General features: G+C 46.1%; 2 protein-coding genes and 3 long non-coding RNA genes across 16 annotated transcripts in view; 1 reads left to right on the forward strand and 4 right to left on the reverse strand.

Moving 5' to 3' along the window:
• LOC143016221 (uncharacterized) overlaps positions 1–25,717 on the reverse strand; it is a 93,790-nt gene that overhangs the window by 15,600 nt on the left and 52,473 nt on the right. For 9 of the 12 annotated variants that reach the window (XM_076170449.1, XM_076170450.1, XM_076170447.1 and 6 more), the window contains 4 exons: positions 25,207–25,320; positions 12,752–12,865; positions 11,744–11,857; positions 2,873–2,986 (listed from right to left, as the gene is read on the reverse strand). In XM_076170449.1, the coding sequence (XP_076026564.1) occupies positions 2,873–2,986; positions 11,744–11,857; positions 12,752–12,865; positions 25,207–25,320 (456 nt within the window). Of the gene's footprint in view, positions 1–2,872; positions 2,987–4,370; positions 6,649–7,753; positions 7,801–7,932; positions 8,107–8,376; positions 8,551–8,624; positions 10,402–10,844; positions 11,047–11,359; positions 11,439–11,743; positions 11,858–12,751; positions 12,866–21,434; positions 21,609–21,682; positions 23,460–23,896; positions 24,099–24,413; positions 24,493–25,206; positions 25,321–25,717 lie in introns of those variants that run through there. The other 3 variants (XM_076170460.1, XM_076170453.1, XM_076170458.1) reach the window with 3 other exon arrangements.
• On the reverse strand, positions 565–1,675 carry LOC143016229 (uncharacterized). The gene is made up of 2 exons (XR_012965492.1): positions 1,319–1,675; positions 565–859 (listed from the first exon to the last, which is right to left on the reverse strand). It is a non-coding gene; the product is annotated as an uncharacterized LOC143016229 (long non-coding RNA).
• Positions 13,505–14,911, reverse strand: LOC143016230 (uncharacterized). The gene is made up of 3 exons (XR_012965493.1): positions 14,835–14,911; positions 13,872–13,945; positions 13,505–13,737 (listed from the first exon to the last, which is right to left on the reverse strand). It is a non-coding gene; the product is annotated as an uncharacterized LOC143016230 (long non-coding RNA).
• Positions 16,454–17,272, forward strand: LOC143016233 (uncharacterized). Its single transcript, XR_012965499.1, has 3 exons — positions 16,454–16,593; positions 16,746–16,851; positions 16,948–17,272. It is a non-coding gene; the product is annotated as an uncharacterized LOC143016233 (long non-coding RNA).
• LOC143016226 (stonustoxin subunit beta-like) lies at positions 18,312–21,017 on the reverse strand. Its single transcript, XM_076170474.1, has 3 exons — positions 20,967–21,017; positions 20,817–20,863; positions 18,312–20,228 (listed from the first exon to the last, which is right to left on the reverse strand). Exons 2-3 carry the CDS (start codon positions 20,860–20,862, stop codon positions 19,687–19,689), a joined length of 588 nt encoding a protein of 195 aa, XP_076026589.1. The 5' UTR covers position 20,863; positions 20,967–21,017; the 3' UTR covers positions 18,312–19,686.

Raw genomic sequence — 25,717 nt, forward strand, 5'->3', positions numbered from 1 at the left:
CAGCTGATCAAAAGCCAGTTTTCCCAGAGATTCCATCATCTTCCTGCTCTTTGTATTCCAGAGTGGATCTGTCTCTGCTCCTCCATCATACTTGATGTTCTTCACTTTGGTCTGAACCACCAGGAAGTGGATGTACATCTCAGTCAGGGTCTTGGGCAGCTCTCCTCTCTCTCTGGTCTTCATCATGTCCTCCAGAACTGTGGCAGTGATCCAGCAGAAGACTGGAATGTGGCACATGATGTGGAGGTTTCGTGAGGTCTTGATGTGAGAGATGATGCTGTTGGCCTGCTCATCATCTCTGAGTCTCTTCCTGAAGTACTCCTCCTTCTGAGGGTCAGTGAACCCTCTGACCTCTGTCACCATGTCCACGCTCTCAGCAGGGATCTGATTGGCTGCTGCAGGTCTTGTGGTGATCCAGAGGCCAGCAGATGGAAGCAGGTTCCCCCTGATGAGGTTTGTCAGCAGAACATCCAGTGAGGTGGACTCTCTAACATCGGTCAGGATCTCACCTTCGTGGAAGTCCAGAGGAAGTCTGGAAGGAAGAGGGTTTTCCCGATGCCAGCCACGCCCTTTGTCATCAGTGTTCTGATTGGCTGATCTCTTCCAGGTGAGGCTTTAAAGATGTCTTCACATCTGATTGTTGTTTCTGCTCTCTGTGCTTTCCTGGATGCTGCTTCAATGTGTGTGACCTCATGTTCATGGTTGACCCCTCCAGCCCCTCCCTCTGTGATGTAGAGCTCTGTGTAGATCTCATTCAGAGGGGTTTGCTTTCCTGCTTTAGCGACCCCCTCACACACACTCTGGAACTTCTGCTTCAGCTTAGACTTCAGTTTACGTTGGCACAGTGCAGCAAGACTTCCTGATGAAGAGACAACAGTCAGAGGAGGGAAACATGGAGAAGAAAAGAAAACTACAGAGTAAAAAAGCATTTAGGAGTAGAAAGCTTTGTGACTAGAGCAGTATAATGGAACACCTTCTAACCTTCTAACCCCTGATGTTCCTGCACCTGTTCTAAGATCTCAGCAGGCCTGCTCACTATCCCAACAACCAAGAGCAGATGTTTGGAAATCCCGCGCTCCTTTTCTTTGGAATCCACTTCCTGCCCCAGTCAAAGAGACAAACTCTCTTGTGATCTTTAAATCCCCACTAAAAACACACTTCTGTTGGTGAGCCTTTGAATGTGACTAAAGTGCTGATAAACAGGAGGTGAACACAGTCTCTTTGTGCAGGAGAGTGATTAGCTGCTCTAAGTGTAAGTGTGAAGCTTTAGTCCTGTTTCCTCTTTCCTTATCATGTTCAAGCTGTTCAATGGTCTTACTGCTGTGCAGAGAGTCAGCCAGCTCCTCCTGCTTCATTCTCCTCAGGAAGTTCACTGTGAGCTTCACCAACGCCTCTCTGTCGCTCCTCTGCTCTTGGTCCTCGCTCGGCCTCTCTAAGCATTGTGGGTAGTCTGCGGTCAGAACCTTCTGGACGCTCTTCAGCTCGTCCTTCACAAACCTGACAATGTTCTCCTCCAGCAGCTGAAAGAGTCAGACGTGAGTTTATAGCAGGGGGACAGAAGATCCTGCTTCCTGATTGGCTGTCAGGTGTGTGTTTACGTATGTTGACAACATGCAGCTGACCGGCGTTCTAAATCTCCGGCCTGATGAAGATACAGGTAACCATAGCATAACCATTCACACTAGGTTCCCAGTGAACTCTCACTGGTCAAACTAAATGAACCAAGTGCTCCGGTCAAAGATCTCTTATCTCTCTATGGAATAGATTCTCCACCTGGACCAGTCACTCTTCATGGACACACAGCTGGGTACAGGAGAGTCTGCCCTCTGCTGGTGAACTCTATAAACACTGCATTGACAACACAACAGAGGATTGAAGCAGATAAGTTACCATGCTGTGTGTGTGTGTGTGTGTGTGTGTGTGTGTGTGTCATAGCAGTATTTTGCTTTGAAGCGTTACTAAATCAGATATTTTCTCTCTTGCTCTCTCGCTCTCTCGCTCTCTCTCTCTCTCTCTTTCTCTCTCTCTCTCTCTCTGTGTCTGTCTTTCTCTCTCTCTCTCCCCCTCTCCCTCGTTCTCTCTTTCTCTCTCTCTGTCTCTCCCTCCCTCTCACTACATTACATTACATCACGATCATTTAGCAGACGCTTTTATCCAAAGCGACTTACAATAAGTGCGTTCACTCTCCCCCTCTCTCTTTCTATCTCTCTTTAACTCCCTCTCTCTTTCTCTCTCTCCCTCCCTCCTCCTCTCTTTCTCTCTCTCCCTCCCTCTCTCTCTGTCTCTTCCTCCCTCTCTCTCCCTCCCTCTGTCGCTCTCTCTCTTTCTCCCTGTCTCTCCCTCCCTCTCCCTGTCTCTCTCCCTCTCTTTTTCTCTCTCTCTCTGTCTCTCCCTCTCCCTCTTTCTCTCTGTCTCTCCCTCCCTCCCTCCCTCCCCCCTCTCTGTCTCTCTCCCCCCCTCTCTCTTTCTATCTCTCTCCCTCTGTCTGTCTGTCTGTCTCTTTCTCTCTCTCTCTCCCTCCCTCTATCTCTCTCTTTCTCCCTCTCTCTCTTCCTCCCTCTCCCTGTGACTCTCTCTGTCTCTCTGTCTCTCCCTCTCTCTCTTTCTCTCTCTGTCTCTCCCTCCCCCTCTTTCTATCACTCTCTCCCTCCCTGTCTTTCGCTCTCTCTCTCCCTCTCTTTCTCTCTAACCCTCCCTCTTTCTCTCTCTCTCTCTCTCTCTCCCTCTCTTTCTCTCCCTCCCTCCCTCTCTTTCTCTCTCTCTCTCGCTCCCTCCCTCTCTCTCCCTCTCTGTCTCTCTCTCTCTCTCTCTCTGAATGACTTGAGACAAAACTACACTGATGATATCACAGTGATCTGGTTTAACCTCTGACCTTTCTTCAGCAGACTTCTGTCCATCACTGAAGTTCAGAGGTTCATTCATGGACCAGTCACTCTTCATGGACACACAGCTGGGTACAGGAGAGTCTGCCCTCTGCTGGTGAACTCTATAAACACAGCATTGACAACACAGCAGAGGATTGTAGCAGAAGGTCATGAGGTCAAATGTGAGAGAGTTGAGTCAATTTTATTTCTCCAGCCCAACATCATGGGGTGGGTGTGGGTGTGTCATAGCAGCATTTGAAGCACTCTGAAGCTTCACTAAATCAGATATTTTCTATCTCTCCCCGCCCCCCCTCCCTCTCTCTCTCTCTGTCTCTGGGAACTCCTCCCAGACTGGCGCTGTGCCTCCTCTGACTTCTAATGGTGTCGCCTGATTCCCCCTCAACCTTTGTACTTCAGTCAGTCAGTCAGATAAGATCAGAGTCTTTATTGTCTCTGCCATGCAGAGACGGATCAGAGCTCCACTCACCTGTGCTCATCATCAGAATGAGCCTAGGATGAAGAGTCAAGCAGCTTCATCAACATAGAGTCATCATAAAATGGACATGTTTACACTTAGATGAAAGAAAACAGCGTCTCCATAGTGACTTGTGTGTGTGAGGGGGAACAAACACACACACACACACACACTATGATCCATTAAATCATCGAATCAAACTCAAACTCACGCTGCGTCATGTCTTCCTCTGCTGCTCTTCATCATCGGAACCAAAGTTCACTTTGTTTTGACAGTATACCTGTGTGTGTGTGTGTGTGTGCGCGCACCATCTAGTGGACAGGTTGTAGAAGTGTGGTTTCTTCTGTTGAACTTCATTTGAATGAGTTAAATAGATGCTGGAAATTAAGTCCTAATGAAAGTTCTTCTTCTCTCTCCCTCCCTATCTATTATTGATTTACATCCAGATCTCCTAAACCAGCGTTTCCCAAAGTGGGGGGCGCGCACAGCTATTCCGGGAGGGAGGGGGGGTTAGGGTTAAGGTTAGCACCATGTGTTTGTCCCTCAGGTTTGTCTGTTTTTACCACAACTCTCCAGCCTCAGACCGATCGGCCGACCCGTATTATTTTACATCTTTAGAGGAACCAACCAAGAACAGCATGGCAACCACATGGGTTACCACAACAACCCCCGCAGTCGCCATAATAACAACTTAGAAAACCATAGCAACCGCCCCAAACACCATAGCAACCAGCCTAAAACTCACCCAGATCAACACAGCAACCAGCTTAGAAACCACACAGAGTTAGCCACCTTAGCAACCCTGTACAGGCCCAGAGTGAGTCTGGAGCCTTTTCCTCCGTTCTTTCTCATGATCCCTACTGAAGGAAACATGTCTGCCGTGTGTCTGCTCCTGCTGCTGCTGCCTGTGGTCTCGGCCCAGACGAATCGCTGGGGTCCATGCCCAACGCCCAAAATCCAGCCGGGCTTCAGCCTTCAGGAGGTAACACACACACACACACACGCACACACACACAAACACAACCTCAGTGTTTCCATCAATTTCTTTATTGTAAAAAGTTAAAATTAAATTGGTACAAAAGTTGATAGGAGCAAATTCCTCTTTGTTAAATGGAATGAGGGACGTTAGCCTTTGTCTCTCAGTACCTGGGCAGGTGGTACGAGATCGAGAAGCTCCCTGCCTCCTTCGAGAAGGGAAAGTGCGTCGAGGCCAACTATGCCGTACGAGCCGACGGAACCATCCAGGTGGTCAACTCTCTAGTGAGTACGGACCTCTGCCTCGACATCAAAGGCACTGCCTCTGTCCACGTCTTCTCTCTGACTCTGTGTGTGTGTGTGTCCTGTCTGTTTAATCCGCAAGTCTCCCCTGACAACAGGGGGGTACTAGTCCAGCTCTCCGTTTAAAGGGTCCGATTCGTCAGTTCCCACGAGGTCTTACCTCAGAGGGTTCTCACTAAGATCTGACTGGCGATTAATGAAGCTGGTGGTGAGGAGACTGGCTTAGCTGCTAACTGCCCTCCTCCTCCAAACGTCTACCCTGCTTCCCCCGGCTGACCCCCGGCAAAATAACCCGTGTGGGCCGGTGACCGTAGCTGGTCGCGTTTGCTCACGGCAGCTCTCCTCTAAATGAATCGGTGCACTTGGTAAATTGCTAGGTTAGGTTTTAGTGGCTCGTGTTTATGAGAGCGGAGCCCCAAGGGTCTGTTTAATTAGAACCTATTCTTATAAATTGTAAATTGATTATCAATATATATTTTTATGAAGTTAATCTGAGTCCACTGTAAACTAATTACTAACTTGCTTTTGTTAACTTCTCTAATTTGATCCTAGTGTAATTTAACTATTAAGATGCTTCCCTTAAGCTTAAAACTCAGATTCTAGTGTAACTTAATTATTTAGATGCTTCGAAGCTTAGTCATTAATTTACTTCCATTAAATTCAAAACTCTGTTTCTAGTGTAACCTAATTATTAACATACTCTTGTTAAGTTTCCTCATCTGACTTCAGTGTAATTTAGTTTAATACACTTTTAGTATGTTTAAAACTTAACTAATCTCGTTCTAACCTGTTTCTAGTATAAATTATGAGCTGAGGTCTAATAAATAATATCTACATTTTAGGGAGAGAGAGAGAGGAGTTAACCTGGCCTGATTAACGGTCCTTTTACACCCAGAGGTGGAGCCCAGTGAGCCCCCCCGACCCCGTCCAAGGTCTGAGGGTGGCACACAAGCTGGCCTACTCTCCCTGTGGGTTGTGTGAGCTTCCTAGACATCAGAGCAAATCAGCTAAGTCCCCAGCAATTTGGTTGGAAGATGGTTCAGCTTCTTTTCCATACAGGGTCATCCTTACTGGGCAAAAATCTCCTAGTCCAGCCTGGGTAGGTCCGCTCACGAACTCCCTCTAGTAATCCAAGAGATAATCCTTTTAGTCCTGATGGCAATGCGCAATTTCGAGATCTCAGGGCACTTAACGAGAAATCTCTCTCGCTCTCTTGTGTAAGCTTCAGTTCTCGTTTGTACTTTCCCTACATCCTCACACAGGATGCAGGTGTTACGTTATTTGAGTACATGTAATCATCAACATTACACTAGTTATCTTCTTTATATTGTTAACACATTTTAAATCATTTATGCTTATTAAATTGCACTATATTACCAGTACAGATTCTTTTAGGTATTTTAATCAAGGGCTTTTTTCCAAAGACACCTTTACTTCCTCTTTTTCCACCACACAAACATTCTGTGTGTGTGTGTGTGTCCTACAGATCACACAGAGTCACTGATGAACCATGTGACTCCATGATCCACCAGACCCCAAACCCAGCATAGAGAGGTTGAGTGAATGTGGTGGCGAAGGTGTGGAGGTGGATCAGTGTGTGAGAGACGCTGTAGAAGGACAGAGTGCCAGCAGGACAGTCCAGATACACTCCTACTCTGTAAGGGACAGAGGAGGACACAGGGACACGGAGATGCGTGACTCTGTTATTGTGACTGACAGAGTAACCATGACGATCAGAGCATCTCAGATTCCAGGACTGAATATTTCCTCCAAACCAGCTGTCTGCTCCGGCTCCTTCCCTCCTGATTCCTCTGTAACTCACTGATATATCAACGATTCCTCTCCACTCCACCTCCCAGTAACAGAGACCAGTCAGACCATTTCTACACAGCAGCTGAGCACAGAGATCAAACCTCTCTGGATGATCAGGATATGGCTGCTTCTCTTCCACACGTGTCACCTTCCTGTTGTTGTCAGACAGTTTGAGGTTTCTGCTCGCTGTGTTTGGGTCCAGTTCCAGTTCACAAACATCTGATGGACAGAAAAAGACACAAACAGCAGCAGTTTATCATCAAACACAGCTGCTGCCTTTATTATTCACTAATTTATTCACTACTGCACTTTGTCCTCTGACTCACTGTCACTTTCGGGGGCGGCAGTAGCTCAGTCCATAGGGATTCAGCTTGGGAACTGGAGGGTCGCCCGTTCGAGTCCCGTATGGACCAAGAACGCGGACTAGTAGCTGGTGAGTTGCCAGTTTGCCTCCATGGCACTGCCGAGGTGCCCCTGAGCAAGGCACCGAACCCCCAACTGCTCTATGGGCGCCATAAATGGCTGCCCTGCACCCCTCTCTGTAATGCATGTGTTTGTGTGTGTGATATGAGGGGGTGCAAGTCAGTAAGTCGCTTTGGATAAAAGCGTCTAGCTAAATGACTGTACAAAAAAAATTCTACTGACACACCTTTGATATCTAAATACTCAATCAATAACAAGCCTGTCTTTGTTTTCATCCTCACAGATATCAGATCTAAACAGGAAAACACACCTGATTTGATGTTCCTGTTTGATCACAAACATCCATTCCATCAACATCAACATCTCTAATAGAACCTTTATGTAAGCAGGTCCAAATGTCTGGGCCAAGAAAGCAGCATCACACAGGCAGACATGACAACAAACAAGAGAAACTATCAACCGTTCTGTCACAGGACGAGGCAAGGCAGAAGAAGGAGGCGATACTTCTTGGTATGGCTGCAGGAGAATGAGCGATTCCCCTCTGCTAGGTAGGAGAGCCATGGCCACACTCCTTCCTTTTGCCACATCCTACCTATGTGAGCCTCAATCAAAACCAAATCCAGGTGGAAGCTGGACATTGAAACTGAACTAAGAGTGTCAGTCTGACAGCTGCAACCCCGATTAGAAAAGATCTGCAGCACAAAGCGAGCCCACAGCAGTCACTGAGAAGATGTGGGGATGAAGCTGCCATTAGTGCAAAGAAATATTCTTATCTACTAAAGGGGGCGCTGCAGAAAAAGTTTGGGAACCACTGCACTAAAGTATCTCTGCATTATTTGGATCTGGAACAAGATAGATTCCAGAGCTTTGGTCTGAGGAATCAAAGTCACATCAAACTTACATTTCCTCACACCAGCTTTGATCCTCTGCTGTCCACCATGATCCATCCTGCAGGAAGACACACACACACACACACACACCAGCATGTTATTGATTATTGATTTGGAGACAGAGCTTTTCCCTTCAACCCACAGGGAGTCTGTCCACACCTGAGTGTCCACTCTGTAGGTGTGTCCTTACCTGAGAGTGTCCAGTCTCCAGCGTGGACTCTCCAGTCCAGCAGACAGCAGCTTTTCTCCTGCCTCTCCTGGATGGTTGTAGCTCAGGTCCAGCTCTCTCAGACTGGAGGGGTTGGAGCTCAGAGCTGAGGCCAGAGAAGCACAGCTTTCCTGTGTGATCATACAACCTGACAGCCTGAGAGAGAGAGAGAGAGAGAGAGAGAGAGAGAGAGAGAGAGAGAGAGAGAGAGAGAGAGAGAGAGAGAGAGAGAGAGAGAGAGAGAGAGAGAGAGAGAGAGAGAGAGAGAAAGAGAGGGGGAGAGTGAGAGGGAGAGTCATGGCTCATGGAGCAGACTGGAGCTCAAATCTCCAGGAAACAGAAAGTTCAGTCTCAGTGATGTTTGCATCAGGACTTCTTTAACAGGAACATTTAAATGGTCACTGACACAAAGAGCAGAGTCCTGACCTGAGAGTCTCCAGCTGACAGTGAGGACTCTCCAGTCCAGCAGACAGCAGCTTCACTCCTGAATCCTGCAGGTCATTGTGACTCAGGTCCAGGTCTCTCAGACTGGAGAACTGGGAGCAGAGGACTGAGGACAGAGCTTCACAGCTTCTCTCTGACAGATTACAGCCACTCAGCCTGAAAATGAAAAGTTGAACATTTTATTCCTGTTCCCTAAAATGATCCAAATCTTTGTGTGTCTCCACACTTACAGAGTTTTCCTGGAGACTTTGACCACTGGCAGCAGCCTGAGAAGAACCTCCTCTGAAGCAGAGTATTTCTTCAGGTCAAACACATCCAGATCTTCCTCTGATGACAGTAAGATGAAGGCCACAGCAGACCACTGAGCAGGAGACCGTGTGGCTGTGGAGAGAAGTCCTGATCTCAGGTACCACTGGATCTCCCCTACTAGAGAAAGATCCTTCAGCTCAGTCAGACAGTGGAACAGATTGATGCTTCTCTCTGCAGAGACCTTCTGATTGATCTTCTCCTTGATGTACTGGACTGTTTCCTTGTTGGTCTCTGAGCTCCGTCCTGTCTCTTTCAGGAGACCCTTTAAGAGAGTCTGATTGGTCTGCAGTGAAAGACCCAAAAGGAAACGAAGAAACAAGTCCAGGTGTCCATTTGGACTCTGTAAGGCCTCGTCCACAGCACTCTGGTGGAGACTTGTTAGTGTCAGAGAGGTTGGTTGATCTTCTAACAGCAGGTTGACTCCAGAGTTGATGAATGTCAGAAGGACATACAGAGCAGCCAGAAACTCCTGGACGCTAAGATGAACGAAGCAGAACACCTGGTCCTGGTACAGTCCCCTCTCCTCTTTAAAGACCTGTGTGAACACTCCTGAGTACACTGAGGCTGCTGTGATGTCCATGCCACACTCTGTCAGGTCTGACTCATAGAAGATCAGGTTTCCTTTCTGCAGCTGATCAAAAGCCAGTTTCCCCAGAGACTCCATCATCTTCCTGCTCTCTTTATTCCAGAGTGGATCTGTCTCTGCTCCTCCATCATACTTGATGTTCTTCAGTTTGGTCTGAACCACCAGGAAGTGGATGTACATCTCAGTCAGGGTCTTGGGCAGCTCTCCTCTCTCTCTGGTCTTCATCATGTCCTCCAGGACTGTGGCAGTGATCCAGCAGAAGACTGGAATGTGGCACATGATGTGGAGGCTTTGTGACGTCTTGATGTGGGAGATGATGCTGCTGGCCTGCTCATCATCTCTGAGTCTCTTCCTGAAGTACTCCTCCTTCTGAGGGTCAGTGAACCCTCTGACCTCTGTCACCATGTCCACGCTCTCAGCAGGGATCTGATTGGCTGCTGCAGGTCTTGTGGTGATCCAGAGGCCAGCAGATGGAAGCAGGTTCCCCCTGATGAGGTTTGTCAGCAGAACATCCACTGAGGTGGACTCTCTAACATCGGTCAGGATCTCACCTTTGTGGAAGTCCAGAGGAAGTCGACACTCATCCAGACCGTCCAGGATGAAGACGACCCGGAAGTCTTCAAAGCTGCAGATTCCTGCTTCTTTGGTTTCAGTAAAGAAGAGATGAAGAAGCTCCACCAAGCTGAACTTTCTCCCTCTCAGCACATTCAGCTCTCTGAAGGTGAATGGAAATGTGAGCTGGATGTTCTGGTGGGCTTTGCCTTCAGCCCAGTCCAGAGTGAACTTCTGTGTTAAGAGGGTTTTCCCGATGCCAGCCACGCCCTTTGTCATAAGTGTTCTGATTGGCTGATCTCTTCCAGGTGAGGCTTTAAAGATGTCTTCACATCTGATTGTTGTTTCTGCTCTCTGTGCTTTCCTGCATGCTGCTTCAATGTGTGTGACCTCATGTTCATGGTTGACCCCTCCAGCCCCTCCCTCTGTGATGTAGAGCTCTGTGTAGATCTCATTCAGAGGGGTTTGCTTTCCTGCTTTAGCAACCCCCTCACACACACTCTGGAACTTCTGCTTCAGCTTAGACTTCAGTTTACGTTGGCACAGTGCAGCAAAACTTCCTGATGAAGAGACAACAGTCAGAGGAGGGAAACATGGAGAAGAAAAGAAAACTACAGAGTAAAAAAGCATTTAGGAGTAGAAAGCTTTGTGACTAGAGCAGTATAATAGAACACCTTCTAACCTTCTAACCCCTGATGTTCCTGCACCTGTTCTAAGATCTCAGCAGGCCTGCTCACTATCCCAACAACCAAGAGCAGATCTCCTTTTGTTTGGAATCCACTTCCTGCCCCAGTCAAAGAGACAAACTCTCTTGTGATCTTTAAATCCCCACTAAAAACACACTTCTGTTGGTGAGCCTTTGAATGTGACTAAAGTGCTGATAAACAGGAGGTGAACACAGTCTCTTTGTGCAGGAGAGTGATTAGCTGCTCTAAGTGTAAGTGTGAAGCTTTAGTCCTGTTTCCTCTTTCCTTATCATGTCCAAGCTGTTCAATGGTCTTACTGCTGTGCAGAGAGTCAGCCAGCTCCTCCTGCTTCATTCTCCTCAGGAAGTTCACTGTGAGCTTCACCAACGCCTCTCTGTCGCTCCTCTGCTCTGGGTCCTCGCTCGGCCTCTCTAAGCATTGTGGGTAGTCTGCGGTCAGAACCTCCTGGACGCTCTTCAGCTCGTCCTTCACAAACCTGACAATGTTCTCCTCCAGCAGCTGAAAGAGTCAGACGTGAGTTTATAGCAGGGGGACAGAAGATCCTGCTTCCTGATTGGCTGTCAGGTGTGTTTACAGTCTATATGTTGACAACATGCAGCTGACCAGCGTTCTAATACTCCTGCTTGATGAAGTTGCAGGTAACCATAGCAACAGTTGTGAGGCTTCACACTAGGTTCCCAGTGAACTCTCACTGGTCAAACTAAATGAACCAAGTGCTCTGGTCAAACATCTCTTATCTCTCTATGGAATAGATTCTCCACCCGGTGACATCGTCCATATGGAAGTGGGCGGAGCCTTGACATTTACACACCGTAAATATGGAGTCCAGGTCTGCTGGATGCTGCTGGACACACACACCACTGGAAACCTCTGACTTCTTCAGGTGAACTCTGTGGAGAAATCAGGAAACATGAAGTCTGCAAACACACACAGACACAGGTTGTCATGGTGATGTCTCTGTCTGTCTGTTTGAGGCAACAGGAAACGCTGCTGTCTGCTGGTCCCTCAAAGCAGCTCAGAGCATCACAGGATCCTGGAATCAATCTTCAGCTCATCAGCTCAACTTCTGAGGCTCCGATCCAAACACTCAGGTGGACAGAGACGTGTCCTTCATTCAAGAAGACCTGTCCTTTGAGATGTCTTCTACTGCAAAACTACACTGATGATATCACAGTGATCTGGTTTAACCTCTGACCTTTCTTCAGCAGACTTCTGTCCATCACTGAATTTCAGAGGTGGATCCATGGACCAGTCACTCTTCATGGACACACAGCTGGGTACAGGAGAGTCTGCCCTCTGCTGGTGAACTCTATAAACACAGCATTGACAACACAACAGAGGATTGAAGCAGATAAGTTACCATGCTGTGTGTGTGTGTGTGTGTGTGTCATAGTAGCATTTTTCTCTAAAGGAGCAGATTTGTCTTTAAATGTGTTCAGTGGTTTGTTAAAGTAAAACGGCGTCAGCTAAAAGGAGCTAAAGGCAAAATACAGGAAGTTTGTGTTGTGATACCAACGTTATTACATCACATATTTTCTCTCTCTCTCTCTCAAGTTACCATGCTGTGTGTGTGTGTGTGTGTGTGTGTGTCTTTAAATGTGTTCAGTGGTTTGTTGGTACATTTCTGTTCAGTTTGTGACTCCAGTTAAACTCATCTACACCCTTATGAAGGATTCACTCTTTTATGTTTAAGGGGAAGTAAAAGGAAGTGAAACGCCCTCAGCTAACAGGAGCTAAAGGCTAAATACAGGAAGTTTGTGTTTTGATACAGACACATCAGATATTTTCTGTCTCACTCCCTGTGTGTCTTTCTCTGTGTGTGTGTCTCTCTCTCACTCAGCCACCCCTATCATCATAAGGTCACAATATTAGAAACAAACATCCGTGACATTCATTCATGTGCAGACTGGCTGTGGGAGGCGTGGCCAGTGAGCGTCCAGGAACATCCAGGAACTTCTTGCAGACTCAAACTTCATGAATTGGACTCTGACTTCTGATGGCACTGCTCGATTTACGCCCTCAACCTCTATCAAAATACCAATCAATGTTCAGCTCATCAGCTCAACTTCTGAGGCTCTGATCCAAACACTCAGGTGGACAGAGACGTGTCCTTAATTCAAGAAGACCTGTCCTTTGAGATGTCTTCTACTAAAAACTACACTGATGACATCACACTGATGATATCACAGGTTTAACCTCTGACCTTTCTTCAGCAGACTTCTGTCCATCACTGAATTTCAGAGGTGGATCCATGGACCTGTCACTCTTCATGGACACACAGCTGGGTACAGGAGAGTCTGCCCTCTGCTGGTGAACTCTATAAACACAGCATTGACAACACAACAGAGGATTGAAGCAGATAAGTTACCATGCTGTCTGTCTGAGTGGGTGGGTGTGTCATAGTAGCATTTTTCTCTAAAGGAGCAGATTTGTCTTTAAATGTGTCCATTAGTTTGTTAAAGTAAAACGGCGTCAGCTAAAAGGAGCTAAAGGCTAAATACAGGAAGTTTGTGTTTTGATACCAACGTTATTACATCAGATATTTTCTCTCTCTCTCTCAAGTCACCATGCTGTGTGTGTGTGTGTGTGTGTCTTTAAATGTGTTCAGTGGTTTGTTGGTACATTTCTGTTCAGTTTGTGACTCCAGTTAAACTCATCTACACCCTTATGAAGGATTCACTCTTTTATGTTGAAAGGGAAGTAAAAGGAAGTAAAACGCTGTCAGCTAACAGGAGCTAAAGGCTAACTACAGGAAGCTTGTGTTTTGATACAGACACATCAGATATTTTCTGTCTCTCTCTCTGTGCTTCCCCCCCCCCCCCCGTACTTTGAGTGTGAGTGTCCAGGTTCATGACTGAAGTCTGGAGGTCTTTCATGCTGGTTGTTATCTTCATCATCATAAACACTCATCTTCACCACACTACAGAGAGGGAGGGAAACACACACACACACACATGCACACAATAACGATAAGCTTTATTTGTATATCAGCTTTCATACAGAGACGCAACAATGTGCAGGAGTGTATAAAGCAGAGGTGGGGAACCTCCAAGGCCGTTTGGTCCGGCCCGCGAGCGGATCCGGCCGCAATCCGGCGACCGGCAGATCGCTCCGCAAATTTCGAAGCGCGCCCGAAATTTGGCAACATGGCAAACAAAATGGCCCGCGATAGGAAAAGGTTCCCCACCCCTGGTATAAAGAGAACAAATACAGAAACTCCACAATACATATGAAACCAGAGGGAGCATTTAAGTACACACACACTCATATATATACGTATGAAAAACAAACTATGATCATTAAAATCATCGAATCAAACTCACGCTGCGTCAAGTCTTCCTCTGCTGCTCTTCTTCGTCTGAACCAAAGTTATACTTTCTGTTTGACACACACACACCTGTGTGGGAGAGAGAGAGTCGCTTAGCACCATCTAGTGGACAGGTTGTAGAAGTGTGGGTTGTTCTGTTGAACTTCATTTCAACCAGTAAAAGAGATAAATAATAATAGAAATAAAGTCCTGATATACAGTGAGAGGTCTCTGGGGCCTAATTTGGTCTCGTAATTCAATGTGTGTGTGTGAGTTTATGTGTATGTGTGTGTGTCTGTGTGTCTCCGTGCGTGTTGGAGTGTGTGCGTGTGTGTGCCTTTGTGTCTGTGTCTGTGTGTGTATTTGTGTTTGTGTGTGGGAGTCGCTTAGCACCATCTAGTGGAAAGAATTCGCATGTGTGTTTTTTTCTGTTAAACCCGATTTATAAGTGATAAACAATGATTGAAAAAAGTTGTAATGCACAGCGAGATGTGTGTGTGTGTGTGTGTGTGTGTGTGTGTGTGTGTGTGTGTGTGTGTGTGTGTGTGTGTGTGTGTGTGTGTGTGTGTGTGTGTGTGTGTGTCACGCGATAGGACAAAGGTTCCCCACCCCTGGTATAAAGAGAACAAATACAGAAACTTCAAAACATATGAAACCAGAGGGAGCATTAAAGTACACACACACACTCCTTCTGCTGGGTGTGTTTCTAGTATTCTTCATCACAACAAGTCTTTACTTTGTCTACAGTTCAGATCACACACACACACACACACACACACACACACACACACACACACACCAATCAAGGATTCAGGACAGAAAGGTTTTTCTTCCTGACAAGTTTCACAACCCCAGTTCTGCTGTCTGGGAGGTAGGACACACACACACACACACACACACACACACACACACACACATATATGTATATATACGTATGAAAAACAAACTACGATCCATAAAATCATCGAATCAAACTCACGCTGCGTCACGTCTTCCTCGGCTGCTCTCTCTTTCTGTTTTGACAGTACGTGCGTGTGTGTGTGAGAGAGAGTCGCTTAGCACCATCTAGTGGACAGACCGTAGAAGTGGGGTTTGTTCTGTTGAACTTCATTTCAATCAGTGAAAGAGATACATAATAATAGAAATAAAGTCCCGATATACAGTGAGAGGTCTCTGTGGCCTTATTTGGTCTCGTAATTCAATGTGTGTGTGTCCTTGTGCCTGTGTGTGTGAGTTTTTGTGTGTGTATCATTGTGTGTGTGTGTGGCTGCGTGCGTGCGTGTTGGAGAGTGTGCGTGTGTGCGTGTTTTTGTGTCTGTGTCTGTGTCTGTGTGTGTCTATGTGTGTGTGTTTGTGTGTGTGAGTTGCTTAGCTTCATCTAGTGGACAGAATTCACATGTGTGGTTTTTTTTCTGTTAAACCTGATTTATAAGTGATAAACTATGATTGAAATAAAGTCCTAATGCACAGCGAGATGTGTGTGTTTGTGTGTGTGTGTGTGTCAGTCCAGTCCAGTCTCATACTCATCGTGAAGCGATGGCGTCCAGAGTGTTAAAGGTTGTCATGTGCTCTTCTCTAACTTGAACTCCTCTGTTCTAAGGTGCTAAGATGTTTTTGTGAGGGTTTTTGCTGGCGACATGGATATGGAGACATTCCAGGTCCTGTTGGTCTGTTCCATTCAGTAATACAGCGCACATGCAGCACATACAACAAGATCTTCCCTCAAAGGTTCATTTGGTGTGAAGGTCCTGCTCCTGCTTCTCCTGGCTGCTGCAGCTGCTGATGGTCGGTCTGTCTGTCCACCTGGGGAAATGTCCTGGTCCGTCTGTCCAGAGGGACTTTAACATCACACAGGTAAAGGGAAATGATGCTTCTGTTCATCTGTGAGGTGCAGAGGTAAACGGAGGAAGACTTTCTTTGATGCTGTACTTTTCTGCTACTTCCTTGAAAATGTTCCAGTTTGGGAGAAATTCGACTTTTTATCAGTCAGGTTGGAAAAGCAAATGTTGTTATTGACTGGGTGGATTAATAAATGATTTCCAGAGGCTCATCTATAATTTGTGATTTCCGTCTCAAGTACATTAGATTAGATTAGATTGGATTCAACTTTATTGTCAATGAGCAAGTACAGGTACAAGCCAATGAAATGCAGTGGGTTAGGGTTAGGGTTATACATGGGAACCTGGTATGAAATTCAGAAACTTCCTGCTTTATTTGAAAAAGGAAAAGTGTGTTCAAGAAAAAGGAAGGTGTGATCAAGAAATGTTTCTATTCCATTATTATCACTGGCACCAATCATCATAAACACATCCCCCCATCCTCTGCAAACCTTCACTGCCTTCCAATAAAACAACAGACAACAACATTGACATCTCAATGGTCCTTTAATGTACTTTATGGTTGATATAATATATATAGTAAACTGATCTAGCTCAGTAAAATACGCAAGTGTCTCATGTGGTCTTATAAAAAAGAATATATATGTATATTCGTAGTATTGTATTATTTAACTTGGTGTGAGTAGGACTCTAAATGTAGGGTAAACAATGTGCTTTTATTTTGGAGTAACCCGGCGGAAGTGCTATACCTGTTCTCACTAGCTTAGCAGTAGTTTTGTGTTTGTCGTCTTTCCGGGTGAAGTTTGTTCCAGTCAAGCGTCATGTTGTTGAAGTTTGCCACGTTCGTTTCGTGTTTGCTGTTTGTTTCTTCTGCGCAGAGAAACGACAGTCCGATTATTGGTAAAAGAAAAAGTTCATTATTTAATTTTGAAGGCACAAACACGCGGCTCAAGCTAACGCAAAGTGTTAGGATCCCCCACTTAGCTAACATGGCAGCTGCCCCTCCAACTAACTGAAACATGTGGAAGCTATCTTTGTTTCTCTCTTCTAAGGTGTTCTGGCTCAGGAAATGAACCCTCGGCTGAGTCTGAGTTCGTACATCGCTGCTTCTTATGTTAAGTTTGTGGAGTCAGCGGGGGCCAGAGTTGTTCCTGTCCTGTGAGAATGTTTTCACGTTCATCTCGTCACGTCTTTGTCCAATAACACTTCACTGTTATTTAGTTTGACTGCTAAACATATTCTTCTGTTCTGCAGGATCAACCAGACAGCGGAGGAGTACAAGTCAGTCTTCAGCTCCATTAATGGGTAAATGTATTTCCGTCCAAGTTTGTTGTTGTTGTGTGCTAAGTTATTGGACCATGAGTCACATTTACGTGTGTAAGATCAGATTCTTACACACTTAAGGATCTGGGATTCTCCACATGTTCAACATTGTCTTTTTCTCTTTCTCTTGTTTTCTTGGGGGCTGAGCGGAGGGTGGAGTGTTAGAGCTCATACAAGACTGTAACTAGTGAAGTTGTACAACCAAAGAAGTCTATTTTGTGGTTCAGGAATAATAAATTTTACTTTTTATTTAAGAAGCTGTGTGGTTCTAAAGTGTCTTTTGTTCCTGATAAATGTACAAACACCTTTCTGCTGTTTCATTCTAAACCCCGATGCATTTCAAGGAGAACCATGAAGCAGCTGGGAAACGTTACAGATCAACCACAAACTAAACGAGCTGAGGCCACAGACTGCAGCTGTGTGTGTGTGTGTGTGTGTGTGTGAGAGAGAGAAGCACTCAAATCACTGGCAGGGAGAGTAGAGGTGCGCTTCATGACGTATTCCCTTGAGTTTGTGAAAGTGTCAATTCCGGTGAAACGTCTCCGTCTCTGAAGATCAGACAGCGGTCCAAGAGGTCGCCTGAGGTCGTCCAGTGTAAGGTGACTTTCTCTTGAGTCACTTTAATAATCACATATTCCACAGAACCAAAGGTTCTTGATCTACAGTGTGAAGTTGTGTGTAGTTGCTGTATGCCTTAAGGAGCTAAGATCATCCGGTTTTCCTTATCCTTATTTCAGCAGATTGTTCTGTGGAGGTCTCTGCTGGCGTGGTGGATATGAAGACATTCCAGGTACTGTGTGTCTCTTACATTCAGTGCTGCAGCATCTCTAACACATTTGAAATGATATTGAACATGTTCAGAGAACTCCAGCGTGTGTGTGTGTGTGTGTGTGTGTGTCAGCAGCGTCTGTCTCCATCAGGGCCAGTCTGACTGTCACAGCTGGAGCTCTGCTTTAGAACGACAAGCTACAGAAACATAGAAACAACACTGAGTCCAGGGCTGGAGAACCTGCGGCTCTTTGCCTGCTGACGTGCGTCTCGGCTCGAGTGCTCATATATTATAATTCTATGTATCAATATGGCAGACGGTTGAGGTTACTTCATTTTTTCAGTCATACAGGAGAGATGCATCACACGTCTCTGAATACATGCAGTTCTTCCTACATCAAACATGTTTTTTATATCAGAGTGTATCAGGGTGGCTGCCTTTCCATTGTTCTATTGTTAACCCTGGCTACTGTGGTGGAAATTCACCTTAGGCATCAAGACAATAGAGAAGACTCTGGAGTAAACAGAAGAATCAGTTTATTCCTTTACACTGCAGTGGGTCAGTTCTGGTTGTTAGACAGAAAGACCAAGATACAATACATGATGGGATTTCTTATACGGGCAAAAGTAAATAAGTGGGATGGTTCCAGAGCGTCATAGGCGCCTCTGGGTGTCCACCACTCCCAGCCACAGCACAGAGATACACAGGCGCCTCTACGGACCCGAGGCCAGAGAGTACGACAACAGGCACAATGGAAGCCTAAACAATTTCCAGGTTTATATGTAACAGGTGAAGACACACACATCATACACACTGTAGGATTTGATTTGATTGACAAAACACATTTGATTGATTATTAAATGCTTGATCATTGATGATTATATTTGATCAATTAAACACATTTGATTTGTTATTGATACATACACACAGTTACCTTAGTAACCGTGTCACAGTGACCTGCCAAGACATAATGTCTCTTCCTCTCTGATGATGGATGAATGATTCTGGTAAAACAATCATGCCAAGAACAAACTGTGTCCTTCCTTTCTAATAATGATCACTTACATACAAATAAGTGGAAGCCAAGAACATAAGGTTCACTTACATAATAATTCAAATATTGTCATGGATATAGAACATTTTCTCCCACACTCACAGCTTTTACTTTTGATGCACAGATTTTCTTATAACATCTAAAGTATTTGCTATATTTGGCAATATAAAGACAAAAAGCTGCTCCTAAGTGACTGAGCATCAAGGAAGGAAACATCTCCCCTCCCCCCCCGCCCCCCATCACCTCCCTTTCCCCCCCTCTCTCCCTCCCCTCTCTGTCTTTCTCTCTCTCACTCCCCTCTCCCCCTTACTCTCTTGGTCTCCCCCCTCTCTCTTCATTCAACATTTAGTCCTGCACAGCTGTTTGATTGTTGCTGATTTCTGTATTTGATCTCTTTAGCTGAATATATTCTGCACTAATGATTCTCCACTGAGGTCTAAACCATCATCATCCTCATCTTCATCCTCCTCCTCAGGCCTCTGTCAGTAAATGAGGATGATTCATTTGTGACAGGATCCAGCAGAACATGTCAAACATCTGAATTCCATCTGTAAATATGTCTGAAGAGCAACAAATCTATTCTCAGACTTTTTGCTGAGTTTGTGGTTTGTGGAGATGAAAAGCATCAAGAACAAATCTGATGAAAGAAGAGATTTTTACTGCTAAACACTTTGCTGTACATGACATCATTGATGAGAGAGACAGAGACAGAGAGAGAGGGAGACACAGAGAACACACTTCCTGTATTTAGCCGTTTCAGAGTGTATATATATGTTTAGTGTTTGTATGTGTGTGTGATAGAGAGAGTGCGTGTGAGTGAGTTTGAGAAAGAAAGTGTGTGTGTGTCCTACAGATCACACAGAGTCACTGATGAATCATTTGACCTCCAGAACCCAAACCCAGCATAGAGAGGTTGAGTGAATGTGGTGGTGAAGGTGTGGAGGTGGATCAGTGCGTGAGAGACGATGTAGAAGGACAGAGTGCCAGCAGGACAGTCCAGATACACTCCTACTCTGTGAGGGTCAGAGGAGGACACAGGGACACGGAGGGACGTGGAGCTGTTATTGTGACTGACAGAGTAACCATGACGATCAGAGCAGCTCAGACTCCAGGACTGCTTATTTCCTCCAAACATGCTGTCTGCTCTACCTCCTTTCCTCCTGATTCCTCTGTAACTCACTGATATATAAACTTCTCCTCTCCACTCCACCTCCCAGTAACAACGACCAGTCAGAGCATTTCTACTCAGCAGCTGAGCACAGAGATCAAACCTCTCTGGATGATCAGGATATGGCTGCTTCTCTTCCACACGTGTCACCTTCCTGTTGTTGTCAGACAGTTTGAGTTTTCTGCTCGCTGTGTTTGGGTCCAGTTCCAGTTCACAAACATCTGATGGACAGAAAAAGACACAAAGAGCAGCAGTTTATCATCAAACACAGCTGCTGCCTTTATTATTCACTCATTTATTCACTACTGCACTTTACTTCTTCACTACTCACACATCAGCTCTAACACATGGGAGTCGTTAGCTTGGCTAGCCGCTAGTTCAGCATTAGAAGCCCAGTTGTGAGGGATTTAACTCATTATTATAAGAGAATGAGCGATTCCCCTCTGCTAGGTAGGAGAGCCATGGCCACACTCCTTCCTTTTGCCACATCCTACCTATGTGAGCCTCAATCAAAACCAAATCCAGGTGGAAGCTGGACATTGAAACTGAACTAAGAGTGTCAGTCTGACAGCTGCAACCCCGATTAGAAAAGATCTGCAGCACAAAGCGAGCCCACAGCAGTCACTGAGAAGATGTGGGGATGAAGCTGTCATTAGTGCAAAGACAAGGAAATATTCTTATCTAATAAAGGGGGCGCTGCAGAAAAAGTTTGGGAACCACTGCACTTAAGTATCTCTGCATTATTTGGATCTGGAACAAGATAGATTCCAGAGCTTTGGTCTGAGGAATCAAAGTCACATCAAACTTACATTTCCTCAGACCAGCTTTGATCCTCTGCTGTCCACCATGATCCATCCTGCAGGAAGACACACACACACACACACACACACACAGCAGCACGTTATTGATTATTTGGAGACAGAGTTTTTGCCTTCAACCCACAGGGAGTCTGTCCACACCTGAGTGTCCACTCTGTAGTTGTGTCCTTACCTGAGAGTGTCCAGTCTCCAGCCTGGACTCACCACTCCAGCAGACAGCAGCTTCTCTCCTGCCTCTCCTGGATGGTTGTAGCTTAGGTCCAGCTCTCTCAGACTGGAGGGGTTAGAGCTCAGAGCTGAGGCCAGAGAAGCACAGCCTTCCTGTGTGATCATACAACCTGACAGACTGAGAGAGAGAGAGAGAGAGAGAGAGAGGGAGGGAGAGAGAGAGAGAGAGAGAGAGAGAGAGAAAGAGAGAGAGAGAGAGAGAGAGAGAGACACACACACACACAGACAGACAGACAGAGAGAATGGGAGTTTAGTCAATCATGGAGCAGAAAGGAGCTCAAATCTCCTCCAGGAAACAGAAAGGTCTCAGTGATGTTTGCATCAGGACTTCTTTAGCAGGAACATTTAAATGGTCACTGACACAAAGAGCAGAGTCCTGACCTGAGAGTCTCCAGCTGACAGTGAGGACTCTCCAGTCCAGCAGACAGCAGCTTCACTCCTGAATCCTGCAGGTCATTGTTACTCAGGTCCAGGTCTCTCAGACTGGAGGACTGGGAGCAGAGGACTGAGGACAGAGCTTCACAGCTTCTCTCTGACAGATTACAGCCACTCAGCCTGAAAATGAAAAGTTGAACATTTTATTTCTGTTCCCTAAAATGCACCAAATCTTTGTGTGTCTCCACACTTACAGAGTTTTCCTGGAGGCTTTGACCACTGGCAGCAGCCTGAGAAGAGCCTCCTCTGAAGCAGAGTATTTCTTCAGGTCAAACACATCCAGATCTTCCCCTGATGACAGTAAGATGAAGACCAGAGCAGACCACTGAGCAGGAGACAGTTTGGCTGTGGAGAGACGTCCTGACCTCAGGTACTCTTGGATCTCATTCACTAGAGAAAGATCCTTCAGCTCACTCAGACAGTGGAACAGATTGATGCTTCTCTCTGCAGAGAAATTCTGATTGATCTTCTTCTTGATGTACTGGACTGTTTTCTTGTTGGTCTCTGAGCTCCTTCCTGTCTTTTTCAGGAGACCCTTTAAGAGAGTCTGATTGGTCTGCAGTGAAAGACCTAAAAGGAAACGAAGAAACAAGTCCAGGTGTCCATTAGGACTCTGTAAGGCCTCGTCCACAGCACTCTGGTGGAGACTTGTTAGTGTCAGAGAGGTTGGTTGATCATGTGACAGCAGGTTGACTCCAGACTTGATGAATGTCAGATGGACATAATGAGCAGCCAGAAACTCCTGGAGGCTCAGATGGACGAAGCAGAACACCTGGTCCTGGTACAGTCCCCTCTCCTCTTTAAAGACCTGAGTGAACACTCCTGAGTATACTGAGGCTGCTGTGATGTCCATGCCACACTCTGTCAGGTCTGACTCATAGAAGATCAGGTTTCCTTTCTGCAGCTGATCAAAAGCCAGTTTTCCCAGAGACTCCATCATCTTCCTGCTCTCTGTATTCCAGAGTGGATCTGTCTCTGCTCCTCCATCATACTTGATGTTCTTCACTTTGGTCTGAACCACCAGGAAGTGGATGTACATCTCAGTCAGGGTCTTGGGCAGCTCTCCTCTCTCTCTGGTCTTCATCATGTCCTCCAGAACTGTGGCAGTGATCCAGCAGAAGACTGGAATGTGGCACATGATGTGGAGGCTTCGTGAGGTCTTGATGTGGGAGATGATGCTGTTGGCCTGCTCCTCATCTCTGAGTCTCTTCCTGAAGTACTCCTCCTTCTGAGGGTCAGTGAACCCTCTGACCTCTGTCACCATGTCCACGCTCTCAGCAGGGATCTGATTGGCTGCTGCAGGTCTTGTGGTGATCCAGAGGCGAGCAGATGGAAGCAGGTTCCCCCTGATGAGGTTTGTCAGCAGAACATCCACTGAGGTGGACTCTCTAACATCGGTCAGGATCTCACCTTTGTGGAAGTCCAGAGGAAGTCGACACTCATCCAGACCGTCCAGGATGAAGACGACCCGGAAGTCTTCAAAGCTGCAGATTCCTGCTTCTTTGGTTTCAGTAAAGAAGAGATGAAGAAGCTCCACCAAGCTGAACTTTCTCCCTCTCAGCACATTCAGCTCTCTGAAGGTGAATGGAAATGTGAGCTGGATGTTCTGGTGGGCTTTGCCTTCAGCCCAGTCCAGAGTGAACTTCTGTGTTAAGAGGGTTTTCCCGATGCCAGCCACACCCTTTGTCATCAGAGTTCTGATTGGCTGATCTCTTCCAGGTGAGGCTTTAAAGATGTCTTCATATCTGATTGTTGTTTCTGCTCTCTGTGCTTTCCTGGATGCTGCTTCAATGTGTGTGACCTCGTGTTCATGGTTGACCCCTCCAGCCCCCCCCTCTGTGATGTAGAGCTCTGTGTAGATCTCATTCAGAGGGGTTTGCTTTCCTGCTTTAGCAACCCCCTCACACACACTCTGGAACTTCTGCTTCAGCTTAGACTTCAGTTTACGTTGGCACAGTGCAGCAAAACTTCCTGATGAAGAGACAACAGTCAGAGGAGGGAAACATGGAGAAGAAAAGAAAACTACAGAGTAAAAAAGCATTTAGGAGTAGAAAGCTTTGTGACTAGAGCAGTATAATAGAACACCTTCTAACCTTCTAACCCCTGATGTTCCTGCACCTGTTCTAAGATCTCAGCAGGCCTGCTCACTATCCCAACAACCAAGAGCAGATCTCCTTTTGTTTGGAATCCACTTCCTGCCCCAGTCAAAGAGACAAACTCTCTTGTGATCTTTAAATCCCCACTAAAAACACACTTCTGTTGGTGAGCCTTTGAATGTGACTAAAGTGCTGATAAACAGGAAGTGAACACAGTCTCTTTGTGCAGGAGAGTGATTAGCTGCTCTAAGTGTGAAGCTTTAGTCCTGTTTCCTCTTTCCTTATCATGTTCAAGCTGTTCAATGGTCTTACTGCTGTGCAGAGAGTCAGCCAGCTCCTCCTGCTTCATTCTCCTCAGGAAGTTCACTGTGAGCTTCACCAACGCCTCTCTGTCGCTCCTCTGCTCTGGGTCCTCGCTCGGCCTCTCTAAGCATTGTGGGTAGTCTGCGGTCAGAACCTTCTGGACGCTCTTCAGCTCGTCCTTCACAAACCTGACAATGTTCTCCTCCAGCAGCTGAAAGAGTCAGACGTGAGTTTATAGCAGGGGGACAGAAGATCCTGCTTCCTGATTGGCTGTCAGGTGTGTGTTTACAGTCTATATGTTGACAACACGCAGCTGACCAGCGTTCTAAATCTCCGACCTCATGAAGATGCAGGTAACCATAGCAACAGTTGTGATGCTTCACACTAGGTTCCCAGTGAACTCTCACTGGTCAAACTAAATGAACCAAGTGCTCCGGTCAAACATCTCTAATCTCTCTATGGAATAGATTCTCCACCCGATGACACCGTCCATATGGAAATGGGCGGAGCCTGGACATTTACACACCGTAAATATGGAGTCCAGGTCTGCTGGATGCTGCTGGACACACACACCACTGGAAACCTCTGACTTCTTCAGGTGAACTCTGTGGAGAAATCAGGAAACATGAAGTCTGCAAACACACAAAGGCACAGGTTGTCATGGTGATGTCTGTCTGTCTGTTTGAGGCAACAGGAAACGCTGCTGTCTGCTGGTCCCTCAAAGCAGCTCAGAGCATCACAGGATCCTGGAATCAATCTCCAGCTCATCAGCTCAACTTCTGAGGCTCTGATCCAAACACTCAGGTGGACAGAGACGTGTCCTTCATTCAAGAAGACCTGTCCTTTGAGATGTCTTCTACTACAAAACTACACTGATGATATCACACTGATGATATCACAGGTTTAATCTCTGACCTTTCTTCAGCAGACTTCTGTCCATCACTGAATACCAGAGTTGGATCCATGGACCAGTCACTCTTCATGGACACACAGCTGGGTACAGGAGAGCCCTCTGTGGCTGTGTGTGTGTGTGTGTGTGTGTGTGTGTGTGTGTGTGTGTGTGTGTGTGTGTGTGTGTGTGTGTGTGTGTGTGTGTGTGTGTGTGTGTGTGTGTGTGTGTGCGTGCGTGTCATGGTAGCATTTTTCTCTGAAGGAGCACATTTGTCTTTAAATGTGTTCATTGGTTTGTTAAAGTAAAACTGCGTCAGCTAACAGGAGCTAAAGGCTAAATACAGGAAGTTTGTGTTTTGATACCAACGTCATTACATCAGATATTTTCTCTCTCTCTCTCTCTCTCTCTCTCTCTCTGTCTCTCTCACCTTTCTTCATCAGACTTCTGTCCATCGCTGAATCTCAGAGGAGGATCCATGGACCAGTCACTCTTCATGGACACACAGCTGGGTACAGGAGAGTCTGTCCTCTGCTGGTGAACTCTATAAACACAGCATTGACAACACAACAGAGGATTGAAGCAGATAAGTTACCATGCTGTGTGTGTGTGTGTGTGTGTGTGTGTGTGTGTGTGTGTGTGTGTGTGTCTTTAAATGTGTTCAGTGGTTTGTTGGTACATTTCTGTTCAGTTTGTGACTCCAGTTAAACTCATCTACACCCTTATGAAGGATTCACTCTTTTATGTTGAAAGGGAAGTAAAGGAAGTGAAACGCCCTCAGCTAACAGGAGCTAAAGGCTAAATACAGGAAGTTTGTGTTTTGATACAGACACATCAGATATTTTCTGTCTCTCTCCCTGTGTGTCTTTCTCTGTGTGTGTGTGTCTCTCTCTCTCACTCAGCCCCCCCTATCATCATAAGGTCACAATGTTAGAAACAAA

Source organism: Genypterus blacodes, unplaced genomic scaffold (genome assembly GCF_046128005.1).
Source record: "Genypterus blacodes isolate CSIRO-AG114 ecotype Tasmania unplaced genomic scaffold, CSIRO-AGI_Gbla_v1 ptg000218l_1, whole genome shotgun sequence".
NCBI classification, from domain to species: Eukaryota; Metazoa; Chordata; class Actinopteri; order Ophidiiformes; family Ophidiidae; genus Genypterus; species Genypterus blacodes.